This window comes from Plectropomus leopardus, chromosome 23 (genome assembly GCF_026936395.1).
Source record: "Plectropomus leopardus strain MGB_pleo_1.0 chromosome 23, ASM2693639v1, whole genome shotgun sequence".
Taxonomy (NCBI): Eukaryota; Metazoa; Chordata; class Actinopteri; order Perciformes; family Serranidae; genus Plectropomus; species Plectropomus leopardus.
In genome coordinates this window covers 18599714-18611266 of record NC_142198.1, presented here as the reverse complement: position 1 = coordinate 18611266, position 11553 = coordinate 18599714, and the positions used below count along the sequence as shown (strand labels likewise).

At 40.1% G+C, this 11553-nt stretch overlaps 1 protein-coding gene across 3 annotated transcripts in view; it reads right to left on the bottom strand.

Annotated features, from left to right (window-relative positions):
* Positions 1–311: 311 nt before the first annotated feature.
* chd3 (chromodomain helicase DNA binding protein 3) overlaps positions 312–11553 on the bottom strand; it is a 55669-nt gene continuing 44427 nt past the window's right edge. For 2 of the 3 annotated variants that reach the window (XM_088073958.1, XM_088073956.1), the window contains exon 40: positions 4711–11504. In XM_088073958.1, the coding sequence (XP_087930084.1) occupies positions 11242–11504 (263 nt within the window). In that variant the 3' untranslated portion in view covers positions 4711–11241. Of the gene's footprint in view, positions 3694–4710; positions 11505–11553 lie in introns of those variants that run through there. The other variant, XM_042512187.2, reaches the window with a different exon arrangement.

Here is an 11553-nt window from a genome sequence, read left to right as displayed (position 1 = left end):
TTAAATAGTAATAATATTGAATAGTGACCTACATATCCTGATTATATTGTATCGGGGGGCCTCTAATGTCACCCACCCACTAGTATTCAGATTTTTTACTTCAGTAAAAATATCTTAGTAACAACATTCAACAAAAATCCTGCATCTATAAGCATCTATAAATTAAAAGTAATAAAAGCAAAATGTACTTTAAGAATCAAAAGTAAACATACACATTCTCCAGTGAAATATTCAGCATTTTACTATTATTTTAATGTTTTAATATTAATATTTATTTCAAAACATTTTTTAAAAAAAAATCAACAGGGGACTTTTTATCATTTCATTCAGTTTTATTACAAACAAAAAAATAAAAATAAAGAAAGAAAAAAAGGAGATGCGTCATCATTGACATGTTTCACTGCCACTCATCATTTGATCGGCACCACTACATACACAGTGACACAAGATACCCAGAAATTAACACAAAATCTGGAGAGAGAACAAAGTAAAAGTGGAAAGAAAAAAAAGAACTAAGTGCTTTTAACATTTTAGTTCCGGGGTTGCAAAAACCTTTGTGTGAAACATAATTTGTAAAATGGACTGTTTCCTGGGATCATCGGTGTAAAATGTCCGGGATTTATGAGATAAATTAACTCCTACATTAGCATTTTTTTATTATTATTTTTAACATAAAGCAGACTGACTAGGATTTACAGGTTGACATCAGGTTCTTAATTCAGTTTGATGACTTTACATTTGTTCAGCTATGTTTATTAAGGCGTTTTTTAATGATGCGGTATATAAAATGGATTTCCAGCCTTCGATTTTCCAGATAATAACCGTGTACTTTTACTGGGGTTAGAGAGTATACATTATTTCTGCTCATAGAAGCATTTAGGGTTACATATGGCCTATTTTCTATATATGTATATGTCATTTGCAAGCCCCAAATCTAAAACGTAAGCAAGAAAAATGAGTTTTTCTTGTAATATAGTATCTACCTCTGAAGTTAGCTCAACTTCTTCGTTTTGCGTTCTCTTTGCAATCATAGGACAAACGTTTCTTGTTACAAAAAAATGTCTCTTTTGGTAGAAGCTCTTTCTCGAATAGCGACGGCGAGAACAACATCGACGACGACAAATACTCATAATCGCGAGAGTAAAAACACAAGAGAACACGAATGAGCTGTTTAAATATGCAAAGTATATCACAGGATTTTTGTAGAAAGAAATAGAAACTTGGAGAAAAGAAAAATGGGATTGACTGAGAGAGGGGGAAGGGCGTCGAGAGGAGTGTTGAGATAAGGTTTTAATAACACTGACTTGCTTATGAAAAGGTTATAAACATTCATAGGAGGCTTCTGAAAAATAGCATCGTAGATTTCGCCTTTTCTGGAACAAACTCCCAAAATACCTTGAAGCTCTTTACATAAACTAGAACTGGGGAAGCAGGGCGGCAAATATTTAAAGAGATAGTTCAGATCTTTTGAAATTTGGGTTGAATGGATTAATAATCCATAGATATAGTGTATTGTATACTGTAGATGTCGTTCAGCACGCCACCAGTTTGGTGAAACAGGCTGGAGTCTGACCTGGAAGCTACGCAATCTATTGCTGTTGATGGGGACCAACAAAAAAAAACAACATTTTTCCAAATAAAAAAAAGCTCCACCTAAAAAAATTAAAATCAGTTTAAGTGTATGCTATATTTAAAATATTTTTACGACTTTACCTTACCCACCAGACAGTGATTCAATGGAAAATGAAGTCATTTTAGCGCTCTCTTCAAAACCAAACTCTACTGAGAAAAACAGTGATTTAACATTGCTGATCACAGGAGCTGCTGATCTACTTCTGCTTCGAGTGGTTCGTTTGTTTGTGTTATTTTGTGATTTTGGCGTGTAAAAAGTTTCCATCGGATTCCCTGAAATCAGACAATAACACAAACTAACTAAATAATAGAGGCTGCTGTAGACCAGCAGCTCCCACGTTCAGCTAGCTAAAATTACTGATTTTGTCAATGGAGTCTGGTGGCTTTGACGAGAGCATAGATGGGTAACTGAAGTCGTTGAGGGCTTGCCCATAAGAGCCAGCTGTCTGACGGAAAGGTAAAGTGGTGAAAATATGAACATTGCATACACTTAAACTGATATCAATTTTTTGGGGGGTAGGGCTTTTTTTTAGACTACCAGTTTCCATTGACAAATTCAGTAATTTTAGCTGGCTGAACATGGGAGCTGCTGGTCTACCGTTGCTTCTATCAGTTAGTATTCTTTTGTTATTGTGCGACTTTGGTGAATCTGAACTGACCCTTTTAAACGCCGAAGTCCCGCTATATCACAAACAAACTAACTAATTAAGGCAGCAGCTCCTGTGTTCAGCAAATTTAAAATGACTATTTTTGTCAATGGAGTTTGGTTTAGAAGAGAGCGATATGAACGGTTTCGGTTTCCCTGTGGAAATCACTATCTGAAGGAAAGATAAGGCAGTGAAAACATCATAAATATAGCCTACACTTAAACAGATATAATTCTTTAAGTGTGATTTTTTTTTTAGGTGGCTAAAATATGTTTTGCTGCTGGCCCCCATCCACAGCAGTACATTGCTTAGCTACCACGTCGATACTCCGGCCTGCTTCTTCAAATTGGAGGCGCGCCGACGGACATCTACTGTTTGCAACACACTAAGAATGGAAAAGCACCCCATACAACCCCACTTCAAAAAAATCCAAACTCTCCCTTTAATGTGGTCGAACAAGTCCTGAATTGAATCATCATATCATATCATTGCTGCGCGTTTTTCATCCAAACATGTACCTTTAAAAAAAAAAATAAAATAAAATAAAAAATAAAAACAGAAAAAAGATGGAGCTGTGCTTGGAGCTGCTCGGACTGAGAAACCAGAGATTCAGCCTCTCCCGGGAGAATTAAAAACAGTATTAAAACAACTGTAGGCACAGCTTGACACCATTTTTTTTCCTTTCCACGAGACAGCATTATTGTGATTAGAGCATGCTTCAGGGGATGGAGTGCGGCGGTAGAAATTATTTTCGTTTCACATGCAGCTTCCTGTCGAGGGGGAGGAGGAGGAGGAGGAGGAAGGTTACATGGTCTATTGAGATCTAAAGGTTTCTAGGATTGAGGTGCGTTGTGTGTGTGTGTGTGTGTGTGTGTGTGTGCGTGCGTGCGTGCGTGAGTGTGTAAGTGTGTGTAGATGAGGTTAGAAGCATCCCGAGAGGAGGAGGAGGAGGAGGCCTGTGTGAGGAGGCCCGCTTATGAGGAGTATAATGGTTTGAGGCAGACAAGAAAAGGTCACAAGAAGTTATGAGACAATATGGACTGTGTGTGCTGTAGGTGTGTGTGTGTGTCCGTGGACAGTAAGTGCACATGTGCATGTGTTTATGTACTGCATGTGTGTGCGATTGTAGTTTTTCGGGGAGTACCAGTCAGAATGAAGCAACTACAATCACTAGTAAGTACACCCTAGAGTCAGTCAATTTGTTTTAATACTGGATGTGTGGTTCATTTTGTTGGAGAGAAATTGGAGATACAGTTGCAGCAGATGGGTTTCAGTGTGTGTGTGTGTTTAAGCGTGTGTTTGTGTGTAGTCTAGTCGTCGATACAGATGACCTCTCCGCTGCGCTGCTCCCGCCGGTTGACTAGCAGCTCTGCTTCCCGCTCCTTCTTTACAGACATGGGAGGCCCGTTCAGCACTGCGGGGAGAAATAAAGAGTTCAGTCAGTTCAACATGTAACGAGTCTTTGTTCTCCATGTTTTCTCTTCGCACTCACAAAGGGACGCACAAATGCAAATACACAATTTTAGACGGCGTTTAAAGCATCTTTTGGACACTGACGACTTTCTTAAAGTAAGAAAAGCACAGGGTTTAACATCTGGTGAAGACTTCTGCAAAAAATGACATGCACCTTTGGAGAGACCATTACCGCAGACTTTGTTCTGTATGTTTATGAGACGTATGGGACGTCTTTTGGACATCTATGGATGTACAAAGACATCTATGGATTCAGTAAATTCAATACGCAGAGGACCCCCCTTGGAGAATTGGGAATGTCCAATAGGTTCAACTTCTGGACATTTGTGGATGTTAAAAAATGTAATATAAGACCATCAAGATGAAGGCAAAGGCACATTTTCTTTTTTTAAGTAAATATTTCCAATTAATAATAATAATGACCATTACAAGTCAAAAGTTACAAGTCTTTCTTTCATATTTCTTTTTTTCTTCCAAACTAGGGATTTGTCTGTTTACCCTGAATATTAAGAAAATTGGTGACTAAAAATTATAATAGAAAAAAAGTACCATCTGTAGCACAAACACAAACTTTTTTTCTCGGTTTGAATTTTGTCTCTAACTGGAAGGAATATAGGAGAAAATAAACTCTTTATAATTCCTTTTTTGGGGAGGAAAAAACAATAAAAACTGAAAACCACTGGCCTCGTGTATTGTCAATTTTCCACTGGCAACTGATTTTATTAAAGCAAACTTTTCTCTTCAGCAAATTAAAATCTTTTGCAGTGAAGCTGATAAGTGGAACAAAAAGAAGTAACATCCTCTTTTGGATGTAAACATAAGAAAAACTTGTGGGAAATTTGGCCTTGAAGTGCCTAAAAAATAAATATATAAAATCATCTCAGTCTTGCTTATTTAAGAAAATACACCCACTGTTTTATAATAAATTACTCAATAAGCAAACAAAATGCAGCCAGGCTTTTATGACAATACTTTGATAATCTTCTTTAATGAGCAAACTTGCATAATACAGTACATCAATATTTGATATTACATATACAGTATCATGTTTACGATAATGATAAAACCCCAGAATGCATAACTGTTAACCTGCAGAGAGTGAGGCCTGCAATGAGTACACACACACACACGCACACACACACACTCAGGCACATGAGGTCACAGACACTCAAACGCACACATGCATGAAAATTAACTTCTTTCTACACGACTGCACAGCTGGCCGGCTCAGGGATCTGAGCTTCCCACATTTGAGCGCTATCATGAATCTGCTCGGGGAGTGGAACGGCGAGTTTAGCGCTCCTTTCAAAACAAAGCCAGGAATAGACTAACAGCGCACTTCTCTCACTCGCGCCACGGGGAAAGATAAACTGTCATAACACCCCCGTGCAGATCAAAGATGCGATAAAGAGTGTATTGAGCTGAAGACGTTTTGGGGGAGCTGTAACTATATGTGTGTGTGTGTAGAACCAAAGGGGGGACCACTTATGGGAAAAGTTGTGGCATTTCGCCAGTGGAGGCCAACAGAGGGGAGACAGAGAAAGAAGAGAGTCAGTGTGTGTGTGCGTCTGTGTGTGTGTGTGTGCGTGTGTGTGTGTGTGTGTGTGTGTGCGTGTGTGTGTGTGGCAGACAAAATCTGATAAGAAGCAAAACAAATCGAGGTAAAGACTGGGTGAAAGAGCAAGAGGAATTATGGGTGCAGAGCAAAACAAAGATGCCGGAGCAGAAGAGACAGAAATGTGAAAATGACGAGATGGAAAAAAGACATTAGTGTTCTAAAGAAGAGAGGACAAACAAAAAACCTGCCCAACATGTCTCCATGGACAATCAAATAGCAAGAAAATACAGTTATGAAATGCCAAAGATGCTGTTACATATTTTGTCCACTAGAGGGAGCCGACAAGGATATTTTTTTAAAGTGACAAAAAGTCCCACTCAGTGCGAAACAGCTTATGATTGGTCAAAAAGTGTTATTATTGAAATTATCAACAGTGAAAAAAGCACAGCTGTACATTCAAATCTGTGCAGAAATCGTGTTTACTATGCAAGATTTTGATCTGAGACCTTTTTCAAGGTCATTGAAGAAGGTCAGAGAGAAAGTTTAATTCAAAAGATGTATAGTTGTATTACCTTTAAAGACTGTTTTCGGTCTAAAACCTTCTTCAATGAACTTGAAGAAGGGCTCAAAGCGAAAGCTTGCATAGTAAACATGATTTTTGCACGGATTTGAATGTGCGGATGTGCTTTTTTTCATTGTTCAGCTTTAGCACTTCAGTCTAAATCCAAATACTGGGTGAGCGATTTTTTTCCCAAGAATATCAAAATTAACATAGGTGTTTGTTGTGCATTTATTTACAAAAAACCCCCAAAAAACAAGAAGATATTTTGGTCATTATTAAAAACTTATTTTATAGATATAATCCTCAAAGAAAGTATGTAAAAAATGACATGTAGTGGTGGAGAGAGAAGTTACAAGACTGTTAACAGCCGGCGGCCAGCAGGCAGACAGAAACCGTGGGGAATAATGGCATGTTGTTTTTTTTACACATAACAAGGTGAATTAAGGATTTATTTCAACCACACCAGAGCTGGTGATTGTTGGAACAGTGGACTTACTAACTAGATTACCAGCAAGATAAACCAAGATGGTTTGGGATAGTTTTATTTTGTTTCTGTTGAGTTTGAAGCCTTGTCAGTCTTCCGTCACTTAGTGAAAGTTGAAATCAAAAGGTGAACAGCTGCATTATCTTTTAAATAAGGAAAATAGATGTGAGAATATTACTTTTCTTAACATTTTGTGGGTTTCTATTGTGTATTTATTAGTCTGAAAAGCTGAAATAAAGTAGTGCACTTGCCGCAAGGTCGTGGTGGGGGTTAGTGCTGCTAATCTAAATTAGCTTTTGACAAAATACAAGTGTCAGTGTTTAATGTTCACTTTTAACTATAACCTAAAATTTCCTAATTCTGCTGCTTCACGTTAGAAACACCTCAATAGCTGAACACGGCACAACTTTTATTGTAGACACAGCATATTTGTCCCCAAAGTTAGTGCTGAGTGCAAATGTTTAACATAAAACACAGTCTTATTACCTGCCTCACAAAAATCCAGTCTGACTTGGACTTGGAAAAAAGGCATATAAGGTAAAGAAGCTGTGAAGATAAAGCAGGAGAAGGAATTCAATGAGACACTTGTATTACACCAGATAATGAATTCCCTCTGCAACGCCAAATTCACTCTGCAATACTTCACGTCTGACTCCTCTCTGCGGCCTGTCTGCAGCTTCACAGTAGCAGCAGACAGTGTTAGACTAATGGACCTTTTCTTGTCCCAAATTAGGCTGGCAGTGATAATTGTGGTTACAGTTAAAACGATAAATCCAACAGTGCACATCTGGACATATATATCTAAGAATTCCTAAAACTTTAACCATTTTTTTTCATCTCCTACGCATTAATCTCTTGGACTGCGCTGGATGGAGCATCGAAAGTCCAGAAAGGCAATAAAAAACATTCCTGGCCATCACATCTCTCCCCTGTAGGTCCTGCCTACTATCTGATAGAAGAGAGCGCTGCCATCTTGGCAGGAAACGCAGTGTTTCTGCTTGCTGAAAAGCTTTGCGTGAGTGCATCTGAGCCAAAAGCTTTCATCAGGAACAACCTCCTGCCTCTGAACTGTCAACTGTTGAGGAACTCAAAAAGCACAAGTTTGATTTTAGAATCAAGACTGCGTCCAACTGAGACTTGAAAAGACTTTTAAAAAATCTATGTGTTGCAAGAGTTCGGAGGTCAAATCATCAATCACAGTTTTCCCTGTAAAAAGCCTCATTTGTATGCATGTCTGTGCTCTTCATTGTGCGTGCACATGTGTTATGTTTTCTTTCGAGGCTGGATTATCTCTAAGTATCAAAAGTTGCTTTAATTCTTTGTCCTACTTACTCTGTGATCAGATATTTCCCAATTTAAACCTGTATTAAGTGATTTTTTGAGCACTTAAGAGCAACAAAACATTGAGATATCATCATCTTATAAAGTTGATAAGGATAATGTGTGCTATCTATTCACACATCCAGCTATCGAGGAGCAACATTATCATTCATTTCAGAGTGTTATTTACTCATTTTAACTCTGTTTTGGTCTCCACCAACTCCAGAGGGAATTATCTGACTCTTTAGCTGCTAAATGCTCTACTACGTTCATCAGCTTGCTGCTAAATTTGTTGAAAATTTGTTTGAAAATGTACAAATGGACCAAAAGCCCAGTGGTCTGAAATAGTAAATGGACGGCATTTGTATAGCACTTTTCTAGTCTTCAGACCACTCAAAGCACTTTCACACTGCATGTCACATTCACCCATTCACACACACATTCACACACTGGTGGCCGAGGCTGCCGTACAAGGTGCCACCTGCTACTCAGGTACCATTCTCACCCACTCACAGCATCTGGTGCCATCTGAGGTTCAGTATCTTCCCCAAGGATACGTCGACATGTTGACTGGAGGAACCAGGGATCGTATCCGGTCTGTCTGCTAATTATTATGCAGGATGACATCATCAGACCCTGCCTCTGATTGGTTTAGGCATGAGGAGTGAGACTGGTTAGGGTTACAGTAAGCCAATCAGAGTTATAGTGGGGCGAGTCACGCCTTTATAGTGGGAAGTCTGCTGACGTCATCCTGCATAATAATTAGTCATGTGCTTCGGTTAAACAGCCCTTTGGAGGAATTAACGTTTGTTTACGGGACACCAGGCTGTCAGACAAATGGCCTGTCGGTCCAGTGGTACATGTTTCGGACTTTTAAACTTCAGAATTACGAGCTGTTGGAACAATGGCATGGCACTTGCTACATTGAAAACATCTGGACACGATGCTGAGAGCGAGTGGTGAGACTGAACCAGATCAGTAAAGTTACAGGCAATAAAACCAAAACAGTGAGCTGAAAGATGCTAAAATGTAAAGCTGAGTAAAAAAGTGGAGTTGGGTGATCATTTTTGGTGGGTGAGCCATGATGAGGGACTTTTTTGACATTACATCTAATAATTTGATCAACTGTTAACATAAAAAAATATGATAAGTGCGGCTTTGAGTTAAAACTTCGCTAATTTTACACTTGCTCTGTCGCAATATGCGTTCATCCATACTTTTACTTGTTTTTTTGAATGCACAAATGCGTTCACACCGACAGGTATGACAAAATGCAGAGCACCATGAGCACCTGGATGGTGTTGTAACAGTCGAAAAGTTGGCGTGGAACGCCGGACACTTCTCAACCTTAATATTCAGCATCTTGGCTGCCTAGTCGAAGGGAAGGGGACCACTAAACTTGTGAAATGTCCAAGGAAGCTGCTGCTGTTGCTTCGGAAAAAAACCCCAAACAAGCCAGCAGATATTTTGGAGGGCGACAATCACGGTCAAATGTTGGCGGTAATGCTCTGTCTGTTTGCAGGTTCACATAAAAAAAAAACAAAAGAAGAAGTGGTAAAACGTGATCGTCATTTCTGAAAAGTGGACAAAAGCTGTGTCCGATTTGACTCAACACTACCCTGTCAAAACTCAAGCAATACATAACTTATTACACAGTGTACTGTCTAAACGGAAGTATTTGAATCGAGATACAATTTCAATACTATTTTGGTAAATTTTCTGCATTGTAGCTTTGTATTAAGACAAACTCAAATATCTGAGAAGTTTAGCTTATTTTTCTGAAAAGCAAAAAAAAAACAAACAGTCTTATACTCCTCAAAGTAAGGTATCTAAAAAAATATATTGGAATTAATAAAGAAACTCAAGTATACTGGCACCAATATTGAACAATACTTAGTGTTGATGAAAACTGCAGTGCTACTGTGCATATAAACATGTAAAAAATAAACACATTCACACATATAAAGCATTCCTCAACCTTCACACCTTCACTCACTGCAGGCCGCACCACCGCCACACTCCTCTGGTCTTTACACCCTTCCAGCTTAAAGGGAAATACCACTCAATTTTAGCTTAAAAATACCCATACATCCTAGAAAAGTTCAGACTGTGAAACTGATTGTTCGCCTCTCTTCCTCGCAGAACCGAGGCGGAGGAGTTTGCCCTGCTCTTTAAGTCCGGGATGTCACACTGATGTACAGCTCAACTGCACACACACCGAGCTGGAAAACCGATGACACAGTCCAGAGTGTTTTATTTTCTCGGGGATCGGGGGACATTTTCCAGCGTGGAATCCATCACGCTGTCACAATAAAGAAGCTTGAGGGCGAAAACGTCTCCCCGGGCTTCAAAGCGAAGTCTCTCCTCTTTCTTTCGGTGACAGATTACAGTCTTTAGCTTTGGGGAAGAGCTGCTCGTAAATACAGATTTTTTTTGCTGTGATGAGGCTTAAAAACAGGAAATGTGAGTTCAGTGGAGTGATATTCCCCTTTAAGTGACCCCCCGCAATAAAGGTGCAATAGTAAATATGTAATACAGTACGCATCTCAATTTGGTCAGTTGCTACTGACTTTTGGACAAAGGCAAAGTTTTTTTATATCTATGGTTGTTGCTTTTATGCTTGGCTGGACTCAGGAATGCTGGGGCAAAAGAGTCCATGGGAAGAAATGTTTTATACTTAAAAAAACTCCTTTTTCCTTCTTTTTCTTTCCTTTTTTTTTTTTTGCAAGATAATCTGAGTTTATCCCTTTCTATTTCGGGTTTCATCTGCCTGCACCGAGCAGATACATTTGCAGGTTTTCAGGTTGTGTGTGAGGTCCACAGTGTATAGATATACAGTATATAAATGTGTGTGTGAGACTGAGAAAGAGAGACGGAGGAGTGGAGGAATGAGGGAGTGCAGGGTCAGAGCGAGGGGACAGGCTTGTTCAGTCAGCAGGCGGATGAAGAATTGATCCGGGGGGAAATCTTTTTGGGCGCACAGGGAGAAACAGAAAAAGCAGAAATCCGTCTGAGGAGTTTTTTCAGGAAAAAAAAGTCCTCCTTTGTTGCATTTTTCTCCTTTTCGGCCTTCATATCTGAATTCCTGCGAACCTGTGATTGCATTAACATACCGTCTTTTTTTCCATTCGGTCCAGACATCTTTCCCCCTCAAAGTCAGATTTTTGGGCTTTATTTCAGTAGCGCCTTTTCTCTTTTACTCGAGGATTTGTTTGTTCCAGACAGGTCATCTCATCCCCTCAGTCCCCCTCCCCACACACGCATCATTAGCGCTTGATCTCAGCGCCAGCTTTTCACCTCTCCCCTTCTTACTTTTGGACCTCTCTCCCTCTCTCTCTCTGCAGCTGATTGCTTGTTTTCTTTCAAGTGCCGCCACGTCTTTTCACTTTTCATGTCCTCTCCCTTTTTTTGCCTCCAGTATTTCGATCCAGTGAGCTTCATTCTCCCTTTATATTCCTCACATTCCAGCTGTGTCAAAGTGCTCTGTCCTTTTTGGACTTTTCCTTTCTGTGTCTTTTTCAGTCTCCATTTTTGTTACATTCTTTGTGAGTCTCCTCGCCCCCCTTCAGGGTTTCTTTGGTCGCCCGTTTCGCGGCAGGTTCTCCACCGTGTTGCTGAGCCGGTACTTGACGATGATGCTGTGCACCGTCGACTTGGGCATCCTCAGCTCCTGCCCGATGGCCCCCTCGGACTTGCCGTCCTTCCAGAGGTCCACCACCCGCTGCCGCTGCACCACATCGTGCTCCTTGGTCTTCTGGCAAGCAGCGTTTGGCCCTCCGGCGGCTCCCCACGCGGCTCCCCCGGTGGCCCCAGCAGCGGCGGCGGCTTCTGTGGGGGCAGACAAGCGGCAGACTGTAGTGGAGACTCGGAGAAGGGG